Genomic DNA, 27,685 nt, shown 5'->3' on the forward strand with positions numbered 1-27,685 from the left:
AACAATCATTTATGACACTATATTCAACAACAACAGCTCGTTCCGTGCGTCATACATCATTACGCCATTTCTACATCACTGCATATGCGCAGAACTTTCCAGTTTCGGTTTTCAATCCGATCAAGTGTTAATGTCCAATCAAACTGATTAGAAAAGGTGTAAACTTACAATCCGAATGAAATTTCAATAGGATTTGGCCAATTTATTCCGATTGGCATGGTTACATGTGACTTTTTTTATTCCGACTGTGCTACCAGTCCGATTATAAGCGGATTATTAGGGTCCGTGTAAACGCAGCTTGTGAAACTCTTAATATTATTTCCAAATGATGTTAACGTTTTTCTATCAATACAAAAAAAAATTAACATGCATTATTTATTTTTTTTAAATCGCAAACAATATAGTAAAGATTCATGAATTTACAGATAGTCACTGAGAAGGTTTGCTTGCAGATTTTGTCGCAGCAAAAGGTGACTCAAATCAGTGAATTAATTTTTTTGGTGAACGGAAGCAAAAGATTAGAGTCACTGGTACAGTATCACCACCCCTAACAAATACAACAGTTAAAGCATGATTACTATGCAAGAAGTACACTATCTGCCCTAAAGAAAAAAAGTCTCAGATGAGAAGGAAAGCACTCAATTTATCAGAGGGCATTCAGGTTTCTATACATTGGAAAACAGAGCAAGAAAAACGAATATAAGAGGTGTGCGTATTAAAGAAACAAAACATAGAAAGTGAGCAACACAAAAAGGGTGCAATGATTTCTGCAGCCTCTTTCGCTCTCTCTCTGACTCTATGCTTCGCTCTCCCACACAAGTTGATCCACAATCTGACTCTGAGCTGAATTTTAATCACAACCTCTCCTACACAGTGGCCCGATCATATATACAAACCGAATCTCCACACCAACCACCTGCCTTAAAAACTACAGGAGATGCTGTACTGCAGTGCTCGACACTGATCCAATCCACTAACGTTAATCTGCACACTTCCAAGCACCAATCTGTATGCATTGCATGCTGCGATGGGGCCGGCTCAAGTGCACACTACAGGCGGGAGTGATCAGAGGTGCAATGGAGAGGTCGATTCCTCAGCAATGCAGGGAGGGAGACAAACAACCTAACTGTCAGCAGCACAAGGAGTGGCCGACTACACTTCTGTACCATCTCTCTCTGGATTTATATGGAATCTATTGACACAGAAAATGCTGGGAATGATATTGACAATCTCCAGGCTACTGACAGCTTTGCTCAATGTGGAAATCAACACTGTATTTTAAGATATTAATAGCATCAGTGATCAGGGATCACCAAAAATGAATCTAATCCCAAAGCAACAGGGTTGTGCACCATTCACAAATGAATTTATTACTTTTTAAATTGAAGTTCAGTCAAATTTGAATGCAAGAAAGTAAAATGAATAATGTTTAACTACAAAAGCAAGACATACTTTAAATGTCTGTTAGACAAAGTTTAGATGGAAGTTCCTGGAAGTTCCAATAATATTCACAAGCATAGTCCAATATGTTTTAATATCAGTTTATGACAGATTTAGCATGCCAATTAAATTCCAGGATCCCATGACATTAGCCTGTCACTCTGCCAAAGACCCAGCAGCACAACTCTGTCCAGATAAGAGTCTGTAGGCTTATGTAATGTTCAGGCTCAATGGCACAGCCAGCTGCCTGTCCGATGGCCTGGAAACAGTCCTATTGTGACAGACTGTTGCACTCAATTTCAGTTTTGTAAGACAGACAGGGTGCAAACTGGAGAAATACCCTCTGAAAGGTGCTTTCTTAGTTCTGCACCAACATTGCTAGTGTAATCTACAGTAAACGCTGCTAAAAATACTAGTGTATGACGCAAAACAGTGTGTAAAAACATATGCATGTGTAGTTCAAATCTTCATCCAGTGTCAGTGAATATTACAGTGCACACAGCAGTTTCCCTATACTTTCTTTTAAAGGATAGTTCAATCAAAAAATCCAGTCATCATTTACACACTCATGTTGTTCCAAACCTGTATGCTTTTTATTTGCATGACACAAAAGATGATATTTTAAAGAATGTTTCAACTGTCCATACATAGGGCTGGGACAATACATCAATTCTGGATACATACAATGATTCTGGATCGATTCTGATATTTTCATTCTCAAATCGATTCTGAGCTCCGTTTTAACAGCAGATGGCGCTCTAGGCTGGTTTTTAACTGAGTCATATAAGTGGTTAAATATACTAGCACCTCTGCTCATAATGCTTCTATAATGCTTCTATAGCCTTGTAATTCGCTTCAACATTTTCAAACTTTATGAATGATTATTTTAGGTTTAAGTGGTGCGTGTAAAGGCAGGAACACACCAAGCTGACGCCGACGAACTAGTGGCAACGAAAGCGGACAGCGGGGTTGGCTCACGTCGGCAGCGTCTGGGTCCAAAGTTGCCCTGACACACCAAACTGACGACCAAGTAGCACATCCGTTCTGCGCCTGTGTAAGATGAAATGCCTTTCCGTACCAGCAGGTGGCAGTAGCTGAACAGCCAATCAGAATGATCAGATGGACCGACAAGCTCCGATGTTGATTCAACAAGCCGAATCGGTCGAAAAAAAAAGCAGACGAGGACCAATGGTGCGTTCAAGTCCTCCTGGGAAGTTCGTATTTACGAGGTAGGAAGTCGTGTGTACGACGGTAGGTGCGTTCAAGTCACTTTTGTCGGAGTATGATGGCGGTGTGCCTTCTCTAAATTAATTATACAAAATAAAAACACTTCTGCTTCTAGAAAATGTAACGTTAGAGCAAAGAATGTGCATTAGTTGTATGTTGCTTTTTTATGTTTTTTAATTAATTTATGAAGCCATTGTAAACTTTATTGTTACATATCACATTTTTACATTGTGATGCCATCGTAGTTTTTGCTGGTAATCAGCTTACTTCGTTGTAAATAGTAAAAAAAAAAAATTTGTCAATGTCACTGCTAAATACCTGTAAGTATTGTGGTATTTCACTATATTTCTGACTGACACGCCCCCAACTTACGAGTTGCTTAAAGAGTTGCTTAAAGTTGCTTAAAGATCGGAGCTTAAAGAAAATTACGAGCTTCCCACTGGTATTAACGACATTGTGGTGGCGTTCATGTCGGTTCTGCTCGTCAATACGATCTTTCCGACATGACTTGAATGCACCACAACTTCAGCCGGGTGTGTCTCATGTGTCCTGAAAAGTGAAGCTGTTGGCTCTTTGATCGCCCCCTGGTGGCTGGATGCAGATCATAAACCCCGCCCTCTCAATGCAGTCGAATGAGACTTCAGTGAAAACTTAAAAATAAATTCTGCTTCAAATAAAACTTTCTGAAAGATGGTTTTGGTCATTTAAGGTAGTTATCACGCTGATATATTTTCAATTGTTCGTTTTTGTGATAATTTAGATTTTTAGCTAGCAATTTGATGCTATAAAAACGGGTCGTGTCGTCGTGATTCGCAGTTGATTGACAGCTTGTCTGAGGACTGTCGGAGCTTTGAGGGGAGACTGAAGATGTATTAACTAACAATTAATTTTCGATTTCTTTGTTATTTAACACCAACAAAATGAGTTGTTCAGAAGTAAACTGTACTAACCAACCGACAGGATCTGACAGATCACTGAACTTTTTTCTGTAACATTAAATGTGGGCGTTATAAGCTAATTAATAAATGTTATTAGTTAAGATAACACACCTAATGTTAACCATGTCGGGAAAAAGCAGGTGATCGTTATCTGGCAGTTACTTATTTTTATGGGTATACAATAATAATTAGCAGGACAAAACTAATGATAGCCTACTCTAATTACAGCAATCGATCTACTGTAACGTTAATTGAACTTGATTTAAAATGGCAGGACCGTTTCTGATGATTTAGAGTGGTTTCTAGAGGAATATTATATTGATTTTATCTACTGAATTTGCCGTTTCAAAAATATTATTGCTCTAGAAACAGAATAGCCTATTATTTTATAGGCAGAATTTTAAATTGCGTATAATTTTTAAGGTCTAGGCTATTTAAAATACATGAATGAGGACGCAGTCGTCTGGGCGGAAGTTTGATACCGTGACTCTGCCTCCGGGCTCCACTGACGATTCCTTCTGCGCATGCCCAGGCTCCAAACTTTTTTTTTTTTTTTTTTGACGTATTGCGTAATGTGCCAGTGCCATTTTGGCTTCAGTTCATTACAATGGAAGGAAGTGGCGTCGTGGCGTCCATCTTTTTTTACAGTCTATCCCTGCGTTCCAATGTCCATACTATCCATCCTAAATAGTATGTGAGATTAAAATAAGTGTGTCCCAAAGCATAGTAAGTTGAAAAGAGTATGCCAAAAGTCCCCGGATGGTCTACTATTTCCGGTAGATTTTTGAAGTGTGGATCCGTGCACACTATAAAGGCTAATATTGCCCACAACCCATTGCGCATTGGACGAGGATTCAGTTCAGAACTACAAACACGAGTAAAAAGTGTTAAAAAACTACAAAACATGGCGGATACGCGCGATCGACGCTGAGAGATTTGAGTGACTAATAATCAGTTTAACCTGATAGAAAATATATATTTAATGTTACCCGTGTTATTTTTCATCTGCAAATACCAATGTGGACTTTTATAAAGATCCTAATGGCCATTAACTTTTAAATGCATCATTATGCATTAATATGAGGAGAGTTCTCCTCATGAAAGACCCGCGACTGCAGATCAACGTGCTGTATTTCTCTATGATACGGTAGGAAATTAACTAAATGAAATGTGGAGGATGTAAGATGATTGACAGGGCAATTTACGGTGACTGGATGCGACAGAGAGAATTGACGCGATTGTATGACGTGTTAGTATGTCCCAAAGCTTGTCTACTCTTTTGCTACACACTCAAAAGTAAGTACTTTTTGTTCACAGAAAGAGTACATACTTTTAGGGCGTAGTATAAGTACTTGAATTGGAACGCAGCATATGACTTCAGCCGATGGTGCGGAACACACTGAGAAAACTTCTGAGCCGCCGACAAACAAAAACTGTCAGCTTGGTGTGTTCCTGCTTAAAAGGAACTGGAAGCAAGCAGACTACGTAGTGCCATCTGCTGCTGTTAAAAACTAAGCTCAGAATCAATTCGGGAGATAATCGCGATACACCGGAAAATATCAGAATTGGTCAGGAGTCTTTGTATCGCGAATTGAGAAATGATGTATTGTCCCAGTTCTCATACAACAAAAGTAAATGGGCCCAAAAGACTCACTGTAAGGGAAACAGGTACAGGTTTGGAATGACATGAGTTCGTGTCATATTTAGTAATATTGACTACACTGACAGATGAGAACCAAACTTGAATTGAATTAAGCTGGACAAATGGCACTATTGTATTCTGTAGAGCTGCATTAAAAGAGAATAAAATTTGTTTCATAATTAATGAATTTTGCAAAAACAAGACCGTTATTGTACCGAATTGCATCAACAATGAACTGACTCAAGCTCAATAATAACACTTTTGTCTTCTGTCAAGCTGGTTATAGCTGAATTATACTAATTTCATAATTTATTAACTTCACAGTTTGAACTGAATTGACTTGAGCTGAACAATGACACTATTGTCTTTCATTTGAATTGGTCTCATATTTGATGAAGTTTGTATCATTGATTCTGCTATTTTCCTGTTTAGTACTGTGAAGCTGCTTTGAAACAATCTGTATTATATAAAGCGCTATATAAATAAAAGTGACTTGACAATGACAGAATTTTAAATTTTGAGTGAACTATTCTTTTAAAATATATTACTATAAACTGTAGCCTTTTACAGTACTTAACACTCACACACAACCAACATCTTAAACGGTTTTTGCATGCAAACACACACTCTCTTGATTGACAGTTTTCCAAACAGCCAGCATGGAGGCTGTGGAGACTGTACTCTACAGTAGATCCTCAGCTATGCAGTAAAAGAGCCCTCGGGCCTGTACTTACTGTTTCTGCAGAGAGCTTCCCAAACTGGTAGCAGCACCGTCTCTTTCTCGTTCCCTATCTCGGTCCCTTTCTCTCTCCGTAGAATTGGGTCCAGCTGACAGGCTTTGGCCGAGCCTTGTGTGCGTGTTGGCATTGACTCGGCGATCCCGTGGTGGCACGGGTGGCGGTGGGGGTGGGGGCGCCGGAGCCGGGATGGGTATTGGGATGGGCCCGCTGTTGTGGCTCAGATTGGCGTAAATGGCGGTGGAGGTTGCAGCGTGGGACGTCGGTGGCTGGACAGGGTGGATGGGAGGTGGAGGTGGGGGTGGGCAAGGCTGTCGGTCCAGCCTCAGGTCTTTGTTTTCCTGGCTGAGTCGGTCCAGCTGCACTTCCAGTTCCTCGATGCGCCGCCGTTGAGTTTCCAGAAGCTTCTGTTGGCTCTCAATGATGTTATTGAGCTCCAGCAGGTACTCCACTGCCCGATTAGGGCTCTCTGGGCTGCCCTGGCCAGCATCCATGTTGATGGACACCTGCACGACAGTCACCTTTTGCTGGGACAAGCTTCTGGGATCACCCTGTAGGAGAAAGCTCTCCCCCCCACGTGGAGTGGGTGGGGGGGAGAGACGGAAATGTGTTGGAGTTAGAGTTGGGTGAACAGGGTAAAAAAGTCAGTGGTTTCAATCTGAGATTCCCTCAAAGTTAGATTCAGCTTCCAAAGTCAAAGTACTGGAAAGTGATGAGGGATTTCCATTTTGGGAATGTGTATTCACATGTAAATGATGATGATGATAATGAGAGGGTTTGCTCACTTGTTCACGATGGGTGTGAGCATGTGTTTGTGTAAGTGTGCATTGCTATTCTTCTGTCAAGTGTGCCATTTTTCCACTGCCACCAAGGAATCATGGAATTGAGATCAAAGCCGGTTTGTGAAAATTAATTTCATCAGTCATTCAGCTAGATTTACTCTAAATAGGTAAAATGAAGAAAGAAAAAAAACTAATTCGGCAGTCACAAAACATTCCCAGCATTTCAAGTCCAAGGGAAGGATGCACTCCAAAAAGCCAAGTCAGCAAATATCCATTAAACAGGAAGGAAAGCCGATTTCCTTTTCGTCCATTTCTCTGGTGCACATCCTCTTCCGTTTCTCTTTGAAATGTGGAGTTGAAGCACTGCAGCTGTTTTCTGGCTGTATATTCATGACTCATATTCCAGACTGAAGTGTTTGGGAGACATTTTCGTCAGGAGTCATTCTATTCCAGAGGCGATCGAGATGGAAAGGTGTATAGAAGGAGCGAGAGAGAGAGAGAGAGAAAGAAAGAGAAGGAGAGAGAAAGAGAGAGAGAGGGAGTAAAGTTCTTCTGATAAATCCACTGCAATACTAAATTGGCTTCTGGGAGGTGTGCGCATGTCTTTCAGAACAACCCAATTCCCCCTTCTCTCTTCTTTGCACCCTAATTACAATAGCAAGATCTCTTCATTCAAGCCATTAATATTGCTTATCATTATACATTTTAAGACATCACCTGGATTTCCCACGCATGATGTATTTCAACTCATTGCAAAGTCCGTTCAACACATTTGATTATTTCCTAACACACACTGTGCATCTTTACACCTATATTCCATTATATGAACCCAAATCTATCTTCAGTGTAAAATAATCACATCTATCATCAATGTTTCATGCACGCGTTTGTCGTTTACTCACGAGCGGTTTCACACTTATTGCCCAGACAGTCCTTGAAGACAATCGAGCGTCTCCAACGCGTACAGCTGCGCGATAACGAGGCGATATGTAGAATACGTCCCAAAACGAAGACGTCAAAGTCGTTTAAATCTCCAAATTCGACGTTCCAACGCAAGAAATCTGTGATTTTTACGAGTTAAAACCGAGCAGATGTTTATTGATTTTTTTTGTCGCTGATAGTCGCAACGCGTTCCTCCCGATCAGCTGAAAGAAAAACGAGAAGAAATACAATCCTTTCAGCAGGATGTCCAATGCCTGTCGAGTTTTATGTTGCTTTGTATAATCAGCGCAAAGGCGCTCAGGTCCCGAAACAGCTGAGACGCGCAATACAGCGTCCGCGTGCTCGTCCACACAGTGTCAAGCCAATGCGCGCGAGATCATTAAATAACACCCATGCTGATGGAGCACAGCTGTCACTAACATTTTAAGACAATTTATAGAGACTGCGTTGGATGACAACTAATTAAATACCAAAAACGGTTGTGTATCCCAGTATGTGACATAATGTCAAGCCTTATTGATGCCACTGACTAAAGATATTCGCTAATGAATGAACTGCTCACATGTTGAACAGACGTGCATTCCCTCCTGATGCTGCCTGGATAGCCCTGCACCTGCCGCCCCTCGCCGCCATTCGGTTTCACCGCAGTGTCCACATGTGTCTGGAACGCTAGTTTTGCAGCATGTCGATGATGCTCAACGCCTCTCGCCGTGGGAACGGGTGATTCAGGGGTTAAATTCATTTGAGTGAGTCAGAGAGAATATATTTTTCTTTTCAATCGAGGCTCTGACGTTGGTCCGAGCGTGTAGCGCTAGAGGAACATGCCGGGGAAACTGTGTCCCCGTGGTCGGCCATTTTGGAACGCGGTAACATTCAGTTCGACTGAGAGTGGCTCCTTGCGCTGAGCCAAAATGAGTGCAGTTTCTCGCGCGCGCTCTCGCTTTCCCTCTCTCTCCTATACACCTCACTACTCAAACCGAAGGCTGTGTGGTGCAGAAAAAGCAAGAATGGGTTTACACATTGGGGCAATGGTTTTTCATTCAGTGCAGCCCAAATTTAAATTTCACACAACAACAGGTAGCCTATAGCCTACGACATGGATATAAAACCAGGCTTTGCCCGGCTAATGCGATCTTAAAATGATGACAGTGCCCAATCTGAATATTTTATTTGAGGTTTTAATTTCTACTGCAGCAAAAACCGCGAACAAGTAGCTTTTGCCTTTTACAGCAGTTTTAGGACGTTTCATGTGCTGAATCACTCTCATGCTCTCACTCCTTTCAGCACCCACATTAAACCATCCATTTTTTTCTTACTTCCACCCACACGTCCTGCCCTCTCTTTCTCTCTCTCCGTGCCTTAGTCAAAGCTGAACTGTGTGTGAGTGAAAGGGATGTGCTAAGCACATGCAGGAAAAGGACAGACCACTAGTATGTTGTGGTTTACTTCATCGTTAGAGCTTAATTGATCTATTTAACAGCAGTGTGATGCCACATTCAGGGTAGGCTATTATCTGTATGGACAGTTTTTTAATAGAATCTACCAATACGATGCAGCACACCAAGCTTGTGCTAGCTCTGTTATACAACCTAGAGAATCTCAATCAGCTCCCTAGTTCAATAGTCAGTGTACTATCAAGGGAAGCAGTCATTTCAAGAACTGATTTATTGTCCAAGCCATTCTAGTGATAAATTCCCACAATGCACTACAAAACTAGTGTGAATCACTTATGATGCTCAAAAATGCTACAGCTTTCATGGTTTTGCTGGTCCAGGATGAATCTTTAGCCATCCATGCCATTCTGCGTCAATGGCTCATCAGCTCACTCCATATGCCCTCTTCTTAAAGTTCATGGAAAATGTGTTTGCGCGTGAGAGTCTGAGCTCTACATGGGCGAATTGGGCACGCTTTGCTCATATAGAGCATACTGATATCCACTGTGTTTATGTAAGAGGTGCATGCGGAGGAGAAAAGAGTTGCAGAGAAGAAAAAAAAAAGGGATGGAGAGAAATCCATTTAATTTCTTACTCTCCCACACAGAAACCTTAATTATTCAGCTGCATAATTCTCTGTGCATTTTGATGCATCTTTATTGTCATCTATCTATCTATCTATCTATCTATCTATCTATCTATCTATCTATCTATCTATCTATCTATCTATCTATCTATCTATCTATCTATCTATCTATCTATCTATCTATCTGTCATCCATCTCTTTCTCTTTGTTCATCCAACCAACCATCCATCCATCCATCCATCCATCGTCTCTCTCTCAATCCATCCAATCTCTACGGTCTCCCTCTTCTTCATTATTCCATTCCCTTATATCTTTCGTTCCTGTTTTTCATCTTTCTTGTGCTCTTTTATGTCTCTGACACCAGTCAGAAAGAGAAAGCTGGAGAACATTGTGAAGATCTGAGCTTCAAAACTACTGTCATGTTTTCAGCCCTCCCCATCTCTTCCTCTCTCTCCCCACAGGGCAACCGCAGCGTTTGTTTTTTCACACTGAGCTTTCCATTCCCTCTTAAATGCTTTAGGAACATTTCCTATTCTTTAACTATTCATTCACGAGAAGCAGCGCGTTATATAAGGAGCTTCATCAACATGTCACATCAGTTTTACAGTTGATCTGATATTTGCTCTGCAGACTTTACAGAGCTGTGGTGGCTTCATGTGGTCTGGTCCAAGTGTTGTCTCGTTCTGACAGTGACATTAGTGCTTAGATAGCAGTGGCCGTGCTCCATTAAACAAAGGGCAGGAGGGACGATTGGACACAGACCAACAGTTGGTTTGTAAAATTAATTAAGTCACATTCGGACACGCTGTAGTGTCTGCCAAAACTATAAATGTAAATTATATCTTCTATGCTTAAAGAACAGAAGTCTGTCATTAAAATATATGGATGAAAAGAGATGAGAGGATGAGAGTGTGTTCAGGGCTAATGGCATCTCAAGCCTTTAGCGACAAACCTAAGCTGAACAGGGACAAATATCCATTTTACACTGTCCTTCAAAATGAAACTGGCCACTGGTTGAAGACCTATACTGTATAATAAAGTGTTACTGAAAAAATGTTTTGTCAGAATGCACAGAACGTAAGCCATTAACAGTACTGTAACTGATATCCACCTTCCTCAATACCTGATCAAAAACATAGCATACTATCATGATATCTTATCAAACTCCCTTTACCTGGAGACAGTGTAAATATAAAATGGAAATAGGACATGAATTTACATTGGACTAGGACAATCCTCATTTCTTAAGTCCACCACCTGCCAGTGACACACATACAATATCAAGGCCAACTACATAATGCGCAACATATCGGAGATGCTGTAATGTACAGCCCTTGTGAACACGCCTCGCACTTATCGCAGATTACGCTTCATATGCGAGTGACACAAACCCTCCTCGTCCCATCTGAAGCAGCCTGTAGCTTGCTGATTAAAAAGGTCAACATGACATTTCCCTGGTGCTCAACATCCAGCCCCCTTCTGCTTCCCTGAGCAGCACACATTCACGCCCCAGCAACGTGTCTGTTTCTCAGGCGTAGGTTACGTGCGCTCTCAGACTAAAAATAAAAGATATTGTGATCTCTCAGATCATATTATTAACTATTAGTCAGCTGAGAGATGTTTAAATCAGAAGATAGAAACGTCTGCTGGTTAAAAATGGGCAAATTCTCTATGTGATCTGAGTTTTGAGCCCAATATGCTGGGGCAAAATAGAGGGAGGGAGGATGAGGCACAGAGACCCTGTTCACCCTCCCGTTTCAGAGTTAACATGGTGTAGGGCATATAGTGTATAATTAGTGAGAGCAATTAGAGAGAGAGAGAGAAGCCTTACTGTTATTGCCACAGGCCTGCTTGCTGCTATAAAATATAAAAAGTGTAATAATCATAGTTCGAAATGTATTTTGATTAATGCATGTGTGTGGGGGGGGATGGTCCATTTCATTTAGTTACATTGAGTAATGTTCATGTGAAGTACTGAAACTTTGATCTAGATATTGTGAATTAATCAACAGCAGCTTTGTTCTAAAAGCTGAGGTACCTATACATTTAGCATGTTAGGACATTAGCAGGTAATTTCATAAAATAATTAATTTTTCATTCAGTGATAAGAATTTTAGTATGCACTGCAAGATAAAAGAAAACAGAAATGCAGATTATAAAAATATATTTTACTTAAATGGGGTGGTTGATAATGATTTCACTTTTTTATTTTATTTTAGTTAGTGTAATTATTACAGAATTAAAAAAATCTCGAGATTAAAGTTAAATTTCGAGAAAAAGGTCGAAATAAAATGTTGAGAATAAACTCATTAAATTACGAGAAAAAACTTGTTAAATTTCAAGAAAAAAGTTTAGATAAAATGTTGAGTATAAACTCGTTAAATTATGAGAAACTCGTTAAATTAAGAAAAAAGTCGAGATAAAATGTTGAGAATTAAGTCATTAAATTACGAGAAAAGTCGTTAGATTATGAGAACAAATTCGTTAAATTATGAAAAAAAAGTCGTTAAATTTCAAGAAAAAAAGTCGAGATAAAATGTTGAGAATTAAGTCATTAAATTACGAGAAAAAACTCGTTAAATTTCGAGAAAAAGGTCGAAATAAAATGTTAAGAATAAACTTGTTAAATTACGAGAAAAAAACTCGTTAAATTTCAAGAAAAAAGTTTAGATAAAATGTTGAGTATAAACTCGTTAAATTATGAGAAACTCGTTAAATTAAGAAAAAAGTCGAGATAAAATGTTGAGAATTAAGTCATTAAATTACGAGAAAAAAGTCGTTAGAATGAGAACAAATTCGTTAAATTATGAGAAAAAAGTCATTAAATTTCGAGAAAAGAAGTCGAGATAAAATGTTGAATTAAGTCATTAAATTACGAGAAAACTCGTTAAATTTCAAGAAAAAAGTCGAGATAAAATTGAGAATAAACTCATTAAATTACGAGAAAAAAGTCGTTAAGATTGAGAACAAATTTGTTAAATTACAAGAAAAAGTCTTTAAATTATGAGAACAAATTTGTAATTTAACAAATTTGTTCTCGTAATTTAACGACATCTTTCTCATAATTTAATGTTTATTCTCAACATTTTATTTTGACTTTTTTCCTCGAAATTTAACGAATTTGTTCTCGTAATTTAACCACTTTATTGTCAACATTTTATCTCGACTTTTCTCGAAATTTTACTAGTTTATTCTCAATTTTATCTCGAGCTTTTTCTCGAAATTTAACGAGTTCTTCTCGAAATTTAACAACTTTAATCTCGAGATGGTTTTATTTTTTTTTTATTATTGCTTGGCCCTAATCGTCTTCCGTAAATGTTGGACAAACACAAAAATGGCATGTTTTTGCTCACACCCAAATCGGGGCAAATTTGACAAGTTAGAATAAATGATCTGTGGGGTATTTTGAGCTGAAACTTCACAGACACATTCTGGAGACACCGGAGACTTATATTACATGTTATAAAAGGGGCATTATAGCTCCCCTTTAAAATCATTGATAAAAATGGTTCAATAATGCTTGAAAAATTTGTCTCCACTCAAGTTAAAAAAAAAAAAAAAAAAAAAAAAAGATACCTCGGGATGGGCATAGAGATTACGTCACTTCCAGCTTGGATCCATCCTCTTAGGAAGATTTCAGAACACCTGTGAAGAGATGATGCCAACCCTTGCCAGGGGAAGATTTCAGATGACGCAAACTATGAATCAACATGCACCACTGCCAAATTTTCTGTTCTCTGCTTTAATGAGATCATTGTTTCTAGTTAAATGAATACATGATGTTCCTAACTGCATGATTTGTATTATCTTAGAATTGTGCATTTTTGACATATGGAGATCATTTGGACACAGTCACCTCTGATAACAAATTACTCTAAATTATAATGTAGACATGCATTTTCTTTAAAGCTGCTTTGGAACAATATGTTATACAATAGCGCTATACAAATAAATGTGAATTGAATTGACAAGTTTTTGTGCTTATATGTTGTTAGCTTAGCAACATGTGTTAAACTGGGCTAGTTGAGAGCTGTGCTCTTTATGCAAGTAGCACTATTTGTGACTGTTAAAAGTTGGTGTTTGTGAGCATCATAACAGAAATCATAGTTTCATTTCTGTTACGATATGATAGAATTTTGGGGTTGTTCACACAGAATGCGTTTTTGCATTCCACTGTGCTGCTTTTACATAGTTTTTCTATGTAAACATGGTAGATGGACATGTTTGACTGTTGTGCTTGCATCTTTTGCAGCATTTTGCACAACACTTCTAAAAACATGGCAGTCAAGTTTCAACTCTTGTTCCACTGTCCTAAATCTTGTGTTTTTAAAGCTGCTGTCCGTAACTTTTTTTGGTTGAAAAAGAAAATCCGAAATCAATTCTTGAGCAAGTACATTACCAGCCAGTGTTCAAGACTACCTAAGCCCGATTCACAATGGTAAGCTTGTAATAATGTTTTATAATTCAGGTGGTACTGGTGGGTTTCTGTTGGAAATTCGAGCATGCCACCGTTCGTCTTTGCGTCATTACTTCACATCTGTTTACATGAAGAAGGAGTCCCAGCTAGAAGGCTATATGGCATGTGAGGATGCTGCCTGTGGCGGATCATTTATACAGCCTTTTCTCATAGCATCTGGAATAATTAAACTCATTATTGATGGCGGATTGTAATCCAGAAAGGTCCAAATGACAATCATCAGTGAAAACTGGAGATTCACCCGTAGTTAAAAGCAAAAGATTTCAGACTGCGGAGTGGCTACAGAAATTGAAATCCACAGGTAATGCTAATACACAGTCATGCTGATGTTGTTAACATTAACAATTTGAGAAAAAAGTATAACAATAATAAAAATTTGCACGGTTTGACGTGATCCGAGCTAAGGGATTGTTAGATATATTGGCAGCAAGATTTATTGTAATGCTTTTTTTTCTCAGTTGGTCAGAACAAAAGTGGCAGACATGTTACTTGTTCAGACGGCATTTTCCAGTGACAATTCTTATTTTGGTTATACTTCTAAGACTGACGTGGTGACCGACAGCAAACATTAGATTTATCCATGCTGAGGAGCCGTTCCGAGGCACAACCCATGTGAAGATGATAATTCCACAAATAACTGCAATTGCAGTTTTCAAACAGAGATGGTGACAAAGAGGCAAAACTTACAGACTGCAGCTTTAAACACTTTAAACACATTTACATGAAATGTATATTGTAAAAAAAAATATCCTTCTGGGCTGTACTTTTTTGCATTCCCCTGTGCTGTTTTTCCATTGTTTTTAAGTAAACTTGAGCTAAACAGATGGGTTTCACCTTTGCATGTGTATCTTACATCTTTTGCAGAGTCTCGAGCACAATATGGCGCTAAAAGAAATTCAACTGTTAAGAAATGCTTCTAGACCATATGTTTTTTCATAACACTACCCTGAATCTTGCATTTTTAAATGTTAAAATGAAAAATGAAAATGAATTTACACAGATCTTTTACTTTTTTTTTTTCCTGTGTGAACATGCGATAGATGGATGTCTTTGATTGTTGTGCTCACATTTCATGCATGACAGCTTTCTAAAAAGTGGCACTCAAGTTAAAATGTTACATAAAAAAAATTCTCATTCCACTGCTTATGTTTCACATTTAAAAAACAAACAAAAATAAAACATATTGTGTGTGAACGGCCCCCTTAGAATGCAGCCGACTACATAAAGAGGTAGTTTGTGATTGAGAGATCAGTTTGATATTTTCCTCTGCAGTAGATAGCGAATATTTAAAATGCTGGATGTTGTATGTGTAGGAGTCTATTCCCAAGTGACACAATGATGTGTGCAAGTACTCGCCTGTTGAAATGCAAAGCCTTGAAATTCCGAGGACCTGCTTCCTACAGGGTTTCTGCAGGTTTCATCAAATCTAATTTTTTCTAATGCTTTTTAATGCCTTTTTAATGCCAATTTAAAAATTTTTAATGCCATTATATATATATATATATTATATATATATATATATATATATTATATATATAAATGTCAATAGATGACGTCATGCGGCAATTTGTTTGCTTCTCTGCTGCTGCCCTTTGTGCTCTAATGTATTTTAATACAGCCAAATTCTCAATTTGTAAATAAATCATGTAAAATGTATGATTCATCTTTCATTTTAAATTCTTAAATCCGATCAATAAATTTAATTAGAATAAGACACTAAGTGCTGTTACCAGTCAAATCAAATTTACAAATTTACAAAACAAACAAACAAACAAAATACAACTGCATTAAATAATGTTATGGGATTGTAAGAAATGTTGGGGGGAAATTATACTTTTAAAAATTAAACTAAACCACCAGTAGGTGGCATCAAGTAACAGTCTTAATAAGTGAGTCATTCATTTAAACGATTCATTCCGATGGCTGATTCATTAAAGAATGAGGCAGTTGTTTATGAATGGGTCATTAAATCTTTGACTCAAAATGCTTCAAATTGATGAAATATTCGAACGAAAACAAGGCTGAGCCTGCATCTCAATGGACATTCTATCCTTCCTAAATAGTATGTAACATTATTAATATTCAATACTATTTAGGGCGGATAGTATGCACATTGGGGCTGAGTGTTGCTACACTATGGTTCTGCTGTGATCTTTGTTTTAAACTATTTTCGCTGTTAAAATAGAACAAAAACAGTCAATGTTCCTTCTAAAATGTAAGTGACTTATTAACTATTTGTTAACCAAACTGTTGTATGAAATCAGTATCACGGTTTTAATCGTGATATCGGTAGCCTATTTAGGAAAACGCAGTATGTTTAACTGAGATTCTTTTTGTGTGTGCTTCGCTCATGTTTCCATTTCTCCTGGAGATGGTGCGTGAGCCTCAATGGTGCAACCTTGTTATCATCAGTACATTATACAGCCTATTATCATCCACTATCGATCGGCACTTACACTAGATGTAATAAAATCATTCTCGCGTTTTTTTTGTTTTTTTTTTAGATTAACATTTTAATCCGGGCAAGTAAAATTCTCTTTCACTTGCCCGTTCAAAAATACACTTATCCCGGACTAATTGAAAAGCGTTAGTGTCGAGCCATGACATGTTGTACCAGCGCTAAAATCCTGACGAAAATCGAGACAATGTCTGACAAAAATCACAATACACATAAGATACAGACAGTTGCTATGATTTTGGCTAACGTTATATGTACACGTAAAATGATCACTCAGGTTAGAAGCAATAGTATCTATTTTATTTGTTTTCTGACAGAGCGCACAGCCTCAACTGAATGCGCTGATCCTCTCAGCCACTCACTGAACAGCAGACGCAGAGAGAGGTGCGCCTGTGGCAGCGGCAAGAAAGCAAGATCTTGCGCTCATGCGGCAGTACCGGTGGGTCTCGGAAGCTAGATCAGGTTAACAAGTATATTTGTTACAACACAAAAGTCGCAAAAGGGGTCTGAAAAGTCGTTAAGTTGGCAACACTGATGCAGCCTTCCGCAGGTCCCAGCCCGCCACTGTCCAAAACCGCATTACGACAATTTGGCACCGGCCGGAGGCAATTACCAAACTGGTTCCGTGTGTATCACACCAATGTACATATTTTACGACAGCAGGAATAAAATTTAATGCTTTTTAATGCCATTTAAGGCCTTCATTTTCGCAAAATCCATTTAATGACTTTTAATGCCCCGCGGAGACCCTGTCCTAGATGATTAGCATAGTTTATGCTAGCAGTCTCCAACAAAAAGCTTTTTGACAGGTTTCTTTGCAGAGATAGGTACTTTCCATAGCAATTTAAAAGAAAATTAGATTAGTCCGATGTGTTGGATCACTGCTGAGAATCTAAAGATAATTACTGGGAACATGGCATTAAATTTATATTACCATTAGTAACAATAATGATAGTAAAATATAAAATATATAAGACTTGCGCCTTAGAACTCATCTGCTTGGTTTTAAAACCTAGTGAGCTTCCTATAAAATAAGATTTTTGGAACTTTTCAGAATGCATTGCAATTAGCTCAGTGAAAAAAAAAAAAAAAATCGAATCTGTATTTTTAGATTTAAGAGCTTAGCAACATGCTGACACACCAAACCCAACTGAAATCAATTGTGGTCTATATGCAGCTCACTATGTTTTGGAACCAAGCTATAGAGCAAGTGGAAATGAGTGAACACAACATCTTTTATTTAGTTTTATTCAGTTTATTTCTTTAACTGCATGTCATTATTCATAATTCAAAACTCCCTGTTGATGCATTCAAAAACAATACAGTATCTTCATACATATCAAGAGCAACAATTAAAAACCTGTACATCTGTGTTCAAGGTGTCCCCTCACGGACTGCTATTTACACACTCAGCATCTTCCCTGTAGAGGGCGCCACTGAAATAACGGCTACTCGAGGTCTTGCTTCAGACCCGGCAGGTAAAAATCTGCAACACACTGCTGCCTGCTTCCTCATTTTCTATACTTTAGAGTCCTTTCTACACTAAGTCAAAATGAAGGAGAGGACACTTATGCTAAAGGAAGTAGAACCTTTACACATTTTTTGGCCCCATCCAAAGACTTGAAATAGTTTTAACTGCTTTTCGCTGGCTTGTGAGTGGTGACCTCCATATGCACTGAATGACGGAAAGCGAAATAGCCACCGCAGCCAGCCAGTTGGAGGATCAGCACCAATGGAGAAAAAGAGATCATGTCAAGAATTCAGACTGGGCGGCTGCCTCAGCGAGGTCTCTACTGGTGCAGTGGTTACTTCCTTTATACAACAGAATGTCCTCTGCTTTCATTATCATGGGCTGAGCTGTCTGGCACACAGGGGTGTAAAAAGCACTGAGAAATTATACTGAAGTATGAGTACGGTGTCAAAGATTTACAGTATCTAGCCAAAAACGCATCTGAGTGAAAGTACAAAAGTTCTACTTGGCATTTAAAAGTAAACAACTTCTTAGCTTTAGAAATCAAATCAAGAGACAATGGACATTTTCTCATTTTCTGTGCAGAGCAACCCATTTAGTCATATTTTTCAATGTTCTGGAAATATGACAACTTCTTTTAAAAAAGTCTGAAATTGTTAAACGTTATAAGCAGAAGATGTTGTTTGACACACAAGTATAGTTGTTTATATCAGTGCTATTTAGTACTGATTAGTAATTTGGATTTCATTTTGTTAGTATTCGAAATTTTGTTATGTGCTTTTGTCATTTACTATAGTAAATAAAAAATGAATGGGTTGTTTCAACCCAATTTTGGGTCAAAAATGGACAAACCCAACCATTCGGTTACATTTTTAAATGCATTTTTTTAACCCAACAGTTGGGTTTGTCCATATTTGACCCAAATTTGCATTTTTTAGTTTTTTTTTTTTTTTATATTTCTAATAGTTACCAAGACAACATTTCTCAAGTATCGAAAACATTTTAATAGTTTCAGTTAACACTGATTTATAGACTGATCAGACTGAACTGTTTTTTCCCATTAGTCTTCAACAATGCATATATATAACAAATAAAATGCATTGTTTTAGGTCAAAAGATGAAGATTTGTGTCTCTTCACAAGGACAAATGACCATAATTGGGAAACATTTAAACTTTTTAATGCATTTCATCATGACGGCCAGTGTAATATGCACTTAAGATCTAAATTAAATTGTAAGAAGTAATAAAAAGTATGACTTTTTTTCCCCTCACAGAAATATAATTTTGCAAAAGTATAAATATTCAGTTTTTAAATAATACTTAGGCATAACAATGAAGTACAATCCCTCAAGTACTTTACACCCCTGCTGACTTTTATCCTATATTTCTAGAATATAGATATAAAAACATCAGCTTTTCTTTCCTCTTTACAAATAAAATTGTTCTTGTTCTGTACAATGGCTGACTCCTTACAAGGCCAATATAGCAAATTCAAGTTGAAAATTCAAAGCTGAAACACTTCGTTCGTGTTTTGACATTTTAAAAGCGTCAAACTCAGAGGGACAAACGTTGCCCCTCAGCATTTCTCTCGGTAGAGGAAAAGAGTATGACATCATTGATTAGCATTTAAATGGCACATTTGCACTGATAGGAACCTTGCAGACATTATTATAAAAAACATTGCATTGTTGTATTCATATATCGGTTGGCTCAGAGTATGGCTCGTTTTTGAGACTACATCTCTGACTACTGAACATCTAAGGATCTAAACTGTCTCCGGTACGAGGAAACCTATATGGGGCGAGACAATGTTTGGTGGGCATGCTAATTGTTATCATTGTGGACTACATACTTGAGGTCTTTGTATCTCTAAATCTTGCTTTTAATATGTTGTTAAAGACATGAAGAGGGCTATAAAAGAGGGCTGTGCAAAAACCATGGTGGGCACTAGGGGGCAATCAAGCTGTCAGATCAGATTCCACAATTTGACTAATTTGAAACAGACAACAGATGTTCTATAAAACATTGCGATTGGCCTCCTGGGCTGTGGAATACATTATCATGCCATTGGGACATTTGATTTCAATTGTAAGGGCCAGTGCTATTAAAACTAGTATACTCACTACAGACATGCAAGACTGAATTAGAAGAATCATTTTAAATATCAAGCTTCTCGTCAAGCCAATGGGCACCTCGGTTTGAAATGTAGCACATTTCGACAGTGCTGTATATTTCTGATATGTGAGACACTGGGGGATTTAAAAAAAAATTAAAAAAAAAAGATATGTCCAATGTCTATAATTATGTACAATAAGCTTGCTTATAAGATCTGCTACATTAAGGGAAATGCTACAGTATCTATTAACGTTTTGGAAAACAATCCAAATCTTCCCCCTCACAAAAATAAACCCGAAACGAAACATTTACAAGGCTCATCCCAGTTTCTGTACAGTACGTGCTGATGCCAATGGGATAATTGGGTACAAAGTCAACATCAATACCCAGGCTGGTTGAGGATTCTGAGCTTCAGATAACACCTCAAAAGTATGTGTAATACTCGTGTAAGAGCCCTGATTTAAAGTGTTAACACTTAAGATCATTGTATCACTTTTCCGAAACGCAAATTGCTAAATGCTTTCAGGCTGTGTATGGCAACAGAACTCGCATGTGATCTTCTATGCAAGCATTTATTGATATGTTACAGCACAGTAAAGATCTCGAGTGATAAATTAATGTCTGATTTATAATATGTAACATTAGAATATTTCAATAAATTAAAATCTATTTGATAAAATACTATATTATTTTAAAATACCAAATGTATGTCTATAGGGATGCATTTCATTCCAATTAATTTATCACAGATGATTTTTACCGTGCATATTTCTATCACTCATCTTTTCGATGAGCTTTGCTTGGTATGACACTGAACAGAAAGAGATAGCACTTATTGCTCAGACAGTTCTGAGGTAAAGATCAATGCATAAGCTGGTGGTACAGCATGTCTGATTATCACCGGATCTCCTTTAAATTTTCGGTTTCAATTCACCAACCTGCCTGTGTATTTTAACAGTACACAAAATTACGAATCTCATATCTTAGGTAGAAAAATTCCTACCGCAATTTTTGATCAGTAAGTCTTACAAAATGCATAGAAGACCTGTATCAAAATGCCCTTTTTTTCTTCTTCTTTTTTTGTTTTTTTTCTTTTTTTTTTCTTTTTGTCTCCTGAAATGAAGATTCCGCATGATGCTCGATGCTGATTGGTGGAGGGCTCGGGGATGAGGACCGTTCAGGCCTTCGTTTTCTTGTTTTCATAATTTTTCTGAAATGTCGAGGGCAATGAAATGGGCCTGAAAAATTGAATCAGAAAGCATACAAACGCAAAAAGTATCACAATGGGAAAAAAAATCAAAACTTTGGGTCCTGATTTTGAGCTTGAGGGAATTCTATGTCTCGTATAAAGGAATATCGCATGAGGCACTTGTAATGGCTCTCTTTCACTTTGACTCACTTAGCTGAAGTTTCGCAGAGCGTGTGCAGAATATTTTCCCCAACTCGTGAACCAAGTCTTGCAAAGATATAGATGTTAAAGAGGCAGAACAGTATTGTGTTGCACACTTTCTACTATGCTACGTCTTATGTTCTTTTACTTGTATTTGTTTCTCTTTTTTTGGTAAACACTGGCTAAAGAAGCAGAAGGCACCTGGAGAGGTTTGATACGGCTCACTGGCCTTATAATAAAACTTTAGTTCTGTTATCTTCCTCCCCCCCCCTCTTTCAACAGCAAGACCACTGCGCACACAGCAGGGGAGGGGTTATAGTCCAGTCACAAACAGCAAGCAGCTAATAAAAATGTCTTAAGAGGGTGCTTAGTCCTGGTCCTGAAGATCAGTCTAGTTTACTTTCAGAAGTGTAGCTCTTCAGGGGCACGACTGAGCAACCGTGTTTTAAATAAATCATCTTTTTTTTTATAATAGAATTTTTGTTGCATTCTTATGAAAATAAATGGAAAATATGCAAAATAAAAATGTCAAATGACATGAAAAAGACATGCTATGAAGGACACCATGAATCAGACGCATACTAACTGACCTTGCAGTTACTGTCACACTAGCCACAACGTAATGGCAAGCATTTGCTCATTTTCTCTCCTTGGCCACTAGATGGCGATAAAATCAAGTCTTGATCGGCCTGGATGGGAGATTTCTGCGGTATCTGGATGATACCAATAAAACACACACAGGAGCATTTATATATGGATTTGAGACGGAAGAGGAACTGATAGGATGGTGGTGGTGTACTGAAAACCACAGATATAAAGACGGAGCTGGAGAGGCTGTATGAGTGTGTGTGTGTGTGTGTGTGTGTGTGAGTGAGAGAGAGAGAGAGAGAGAGAGAGAGAAAAGAGGAGCGATTTAAAGGGATAGTTTACCCCCGCCCCACCCCCCAAAACAAGTAAAAAAATCTGTCAGCATTTACTAACACTCATGTTGTGTATGACTGTATTTCTTCGATGAAACACAAAAGGAGAAATTTTGAAGACAAACTTCAAAAAAGATGCAAAAGCACCATGAAAGTATCATAAAAGTGGCTTGAGAACTGTATTCGGTTAATATGTTAATAAAGTCAATATAGGGCTTTTCACACTGCACTTAACCCTGGGTTATCGTCGTTCCAAACACCGTTTTTAACCCCGAGTAAGGGAGCGTGTCACCATTGTAATCTAGATGTGGGGTTAGCACTGCTTTTTACCCAGGGTTATGAAACCTTGCTCTGGAGGTGCTCTTTTGCGGTGCCAAACTTGTACAGTGTGAAATGATGCGGTGTTAAAATCAGGGTTGCCAGGTTTTCAAAACAAAACCTGCCAAATTGACCCTTCGCAAAGACCCGCCCCCGGTTTTTTACCCACGGTGGGGGGTAAAAACGCGTTTTTGGCGGGATTCCCTGGTAAAATGCGCATCCCTGGAGCTAAATATCATATTATTTGGGGTCACTTCAACCCGCGGATATTAAAAACAACCCACGGCAACAGTGTAAAAGTAGCCCAATTCCCCCACTTGGCAACACTGGTTAGAACGTTACAACTAGATGCTTAGCAACCGACAAACAATCGCTTGCCTTATGTTCACGCGCTTTAGGCAGACACGGAAACACCGCGCGATGTATAAAAACAGTCGTTTCTGTATATGATAGGAAAAACCGCGTCAATCCGCGATGGAAAAACCAACAATTGGAGTGAAGAAGAGACAGTTTCATTCTTACTTTTATAGTTCAAAAAGTTCACTCAGAAAAAATTGATATTACAGTCAGCAATGTGTTATCAGACACGCGCAATGCTAGAAGCCTTTATGTAAATAGGTCACGTGCTGCGTTTGTCCAGTCAGTAACACTGATACTGCGAATATTCAAATAAGGATTTTAACCCCCGGTTTAGAAATGTGAAACAGCAGCTTATGAATACCCAGGATTAACTGTTAACCCCAGGTATATTGTGAGCAGTGTGAAATGTGAATAAAGATAACCCAGGATATACTGTTTACCTGGGGTTTAGAATGACCCAGGGTTAACTATTTCAAGTGTGAAAAGCTCTTATGTAATATCTGTGTGTGAAAAACAACCAATATCTCAGCTGCGGGCACATTAGTAAAATTTTGCAGGCAAAATAGATTCATTGTCTACTGTCAACAGTGATGTATGAAACACCACTCACACAGAAGTCAATTTTAAACAAAGCAGCTTTCTGCTGGTCAACTCTGTCTGCATGACCAACCGAACCAAATGCGAAACCTGTGAGGGGAAAATCTTTCGCCCTTATGTGAAATTCCTGATCATGTGGATTCCTATTAAAATGACTGGATTTTGCCTGCAAAAAATTGCTGAACAAAGATAAAAGGGACTGCATCTCTATTTACTGAAATCTGCCCTAGCTCTCTTCATGAGAGAAGCAGCAATGGCTGATTCATTAACAAACTGTTCTTAGGAGTCAGTTTTCAATTAATCAGTTGATTCGATTCACAAAAATCGAATCGGGCTGTACTAGCTCCATAGCTGTCTTCGACCCGAAAGTCAAAGTGGCATCACGTCACAAAAGTGTGGACTTGGAGGAAGACAGCGAAGGCTTAAGGCACATTCACAGCAAGAACGATAACTATAAAGATAACTATAACAATAACTATATTTGGCATCCACACCAACAGATGATAACGTTCTGTTTATTAAATCACGCGTTTCACTTAAGTCGTCTTTTGAGCTCTTTAAAGCACAATGGATTCTGGTTGGCTGCCAATGTTTTTTTTTATTGTTCATCAGCTGGAAAAAAAAAAAAAAACAATTCCGAAAGTGATTCCAATGATATTCTTGCTGCTTCATTATCGTCATAGTTGTGGTGTGGACTCCACTATTCTCACAGAATTAGAATGATTAATAAAACTTTATAGATTTTTCATCCTTGGTGTGAACGCGGCTTTAGGGTCCCATTTGGGACAGAGCCTATGTGATCAGTAGACTTGGAATATAGTACACAAGTCATATAAAAACATTTTTTTGGTGGTTTTGCATCTTTTTTTGAAGTTTAAAAGCTTCAGTTTCTATTCATTCACGTAGAAAAGAGCAGCCAGTACAACTCTTCTAAATTTCTCCCCGAAGAAAGAAAATCATACAGGATTGGAACGACATGAGTGCGAGTTTTTAGGTGAACTATCCTTTTAAGGGAATTAGCATTAGGACCACAGTCCTCCCTTATTCTGGCTCAGCCTTTTCCCCTCTAAAACCTGAGAGAGTTTGTGAGGGCTGGGGACTAGCCAGGGTCCCGGAGGTGCTGTCGAAGATCCAGGGGCCTGTAGAGGGCGGGGAGGATCCAGAGGCCACTGAGTCGAGAATGCGATGCTGGCTGCAGACACGCTGACTTCAGAGAAGCTGTGAGCCGATTCTGCACCTGACCCATCATCGTCATTGTCCAAAGGCATGAGGAAGGAGAAAGGTGCGCGCTGTGTGAACTCCGTTGTGCTGGTTCCGTTGTTATCCCTCTTTTCTCTTCCGACACTCTCTTTCTCCCTCTCTGGGAGATCGTTTTCTCTTTCTGAACTAACATCCTTCACTTTTCGTCTTCTCTCGCCCATGCTCTTGCTTTTCTGCCTTCCCCTTCGTCGTTCCCCCTCTCCCTTCCTTTCCTCCCGTGTGCCGTCCTCCACCTCTTCTCTCCGCGGCCTCTCTTGGCCCCTCAACGTGCCAGGTAAACTCCGCGAACGCATCTGTTGCTCTCTTCTTCTTCCTGCCGACTGGGAGCTACCAGCGGTGCTAACATCCTCTGCAAGGCCCCGCTTGCCCTCCTCCGCTCCTCTTCCTCTGCTCCTTCCCTCGGATTCTTTCCTTCCCTTCCCCCTCCTCTCTCTCCTCTCTCGTCCACTGTCATCCAACAATCTGCTGCTCCTTGGAGGAGAGCGATCTACTGCAGCCACACGTGGCTCCTCGGAGAAGAGGGAGGAGGGGGAAACAACTCCAGATTCACGGTCTGAGATAGAGAAGGAGAAAGAGAGTTAAATGATAAAATGCTATCAGCCCATCTTCATGTAAAACTACAAAAGGAGGTGTAAGATACAGTTCGATGATGGAAGAGTGGGTGGATGAAAGAGCGCAACCACGTGATGCACCAATGATTGTTCTGAGAGCAGTAAGGGGTAATTCCCTGCAATCTCAGCTTGAGTAAAGGGATGTGATGGAGTTGGGGGGTGAGAAATGTTTTCTGCCTTTCTGAATGCTTGAATGAACTACATTATGTCAGTGAAACATGGGCTTCAGCATTTTGAATAACTGATTATTAAAAATTGATTATTATGGCATGGATTGCCACCAGTGCCCATTCTTTATGGGTATGTCAAATCAATATACAATATGGATGACCTTCGGTATTTTTGCAATGCATTGATAGTTCTTTATCTAAGGCCACAGTTTAAAGGGAAAATGGGCAACAGTTAAAGTGAAAAGTTCAAACTGAAAAGAAAAACAGCAAATTTAGTTAAGAGAATAATTCACTCCAAATTTGCTGTTAGGTAATAATAATAATTATTATTATTATTGTTCTAAACACCTGTAAGTGTGGGGTCAGTAAATAAAAATAAATAAATAAAATAAAATAAAATACTCTTTTTCAGAAAGGAAGCATTCAATTTATCAAAAATGTCAATAAAGACATGTATAATGGTTTCAAATATTAATTATTAAATTAAATATTATTCCACAAAAATATTTGCCATCATAGGAATAAATTACAAAATATATCAAAATAGAAAACCATTATTGTATAATTGTAATATTTCACAATATTACTATGTTCACTGTATAAAATAAATTCAGCCTTGGTAAGAATAAGAGACTTCGTCCAAAACAAAAAACTTACTGTGCCCATGATAATATATATATATATATATATATATATATATATATATATATATATATATATATATATATATATATATATATATATATATATATATATATATATATATATATATATAGTTAAATATATAATAATATTATACATTTTTGTTTTATATATATATATATATATATATATATATATATAAAAAAATAACATGACACCCCTAGCTATAGGAAACAGAAAAAGCTGAATGTAGAAGGCAATATGAGAACTGCGAGATGACAAAGTGAACATAAAAAAAGACAAAAAGACAACCAACAGGAACGGTTACCAACCGCATGTTTTCTGTTCGGCCGATGACATAGAAGCAAGGCTCGCCCTGCTTGGAGTTAGTCATACAAAGAGATAAGCTGGAAAGCTCCACTGGAGGAGAGTTCAAGAGAGAGAAAAAGAGCAAAAGTATGAAGTGGTGAAAGAGAGCAAGAAAAATAAGTAAATAAAGAGGAAAAATCCAATGCAGAGTTGCAAAAAGTGCAGGAAAGCAAAGAAGCTTCAGTCCAGACCATGGGCGGTACTAGAGGACGGGCATCTGGGACTTATATATTGAATGTTTTTGGTAAAGCCCTGAATGTCTATCATCTTGTTTTTTCCACCAAGTTTACATGGACAGATGTAACATTTCAACACACAAGCTCCAAATATCCTCTCATCCACCCATGGTCTTGACGAGAAGAATCTGATCTACGGATGTAAACCTGTTAACTATCAGAGGGAAGCAGAACATTTGCAAAACACATTGGCCATCTTTCGAACATTACTCTGATCAGAAGCTAAATTATTCGAACCCTCTATTCCTACCCCAGTCTCCCCTCACCATAATCCGGTACATATCCGTTGCCTTTCTTCAGTACAAGGTGTATCCATGCTCCTCCCTTTCGGATCTGCTCCACGGCCTGGCTGTGAGTCATCCCGGCTGTGCTGTCTCCATTGATCTCCACCAGCTGATCACTCACCTGCAACACGAGTCAGCAAAACCCTCTGTGACTCAGCGTTATGTCAACAACAGCACCTAAACCCAGCATGCCTCAGCATAATCTTAGCAACATGACTCACACTTTCAAACATCCCTGACAGCATCAAATGCAATTTTTTATTTACTGGTATCGTATTC

The 27,685-nt window shown here is 38.5% G+C and overlaps 2 protein-coding genes across 5 annotated transcripts in view; both read right to left on the reverse strand.

Annotated features, from left to right (window-relative positions):
* Positions 1 to 6,522, reverse strand: part of LOC137026360 (IQ motif and SEC7 domain-containing protein 1) — a 94,522-nt gene extending 88,000 nt beyond the window's left edge. For both annotated transcript variants that reach the window (XM_067393670.1, XM_067393669.1), the window contains exon 1: positions 5,982 to 6,522. In XM_067393670.1, coding sequence (XP_067249771.1) covers positions 5,982 to 6,478 — 497 coding nt within the window. In that variant the 5' untranslated portion in view covers positions 6,479 to 6,522. The remainder of the gene's footprint in view (positions 1 to 5,981) is intronic.
* A 12,535-nt stretch (positions 6,523 to 19,057) lies between these two features.
* The window catches only part of magixa (MAGI family member, X-linked a), a 53,699-nt gene continuing 45,071 nt past the window's right edge, over positions 19,058 to 27,685 (reverse strand). For all 3 annotated transcript variants that reach the window (XM_067394785.1, XM_067394783.1, XM_067394784.1), the window contains 2 exons: positions 27,389 to 27,527; positions 19,058 to 25,647 (listed from right to left, as the gene is read on the reverse strand). In XM_067394785.1, coding sequence (XP_067250886.1) covers positions 24,857 to 25,647; positions 27,389 to 27,527 — 930 coding nt within the window. In that variant the 3' untranslated portion in view covers positions 19,058 to 24,856. The remainder of the gene's footprint in view (positions 25,648 to 27,388; positions 27,528 to 27,685) is intronic.

The sequence above is a fragment of the Chanodichthys erythropterus genome, chromosome 9, assembly GCF_024489055.1.
Source record: "Chanodichthys erythropterus isolate Z2021 chromosome 9, ASM2448905v1, whole genome shotgun sequence".
NCBI lineage: Eukaryota > Metazoa > Chordata > Actinopteri > Cypriniformes > Xenocyprididae > Chanodichthys > Chanodichthys erythropterus.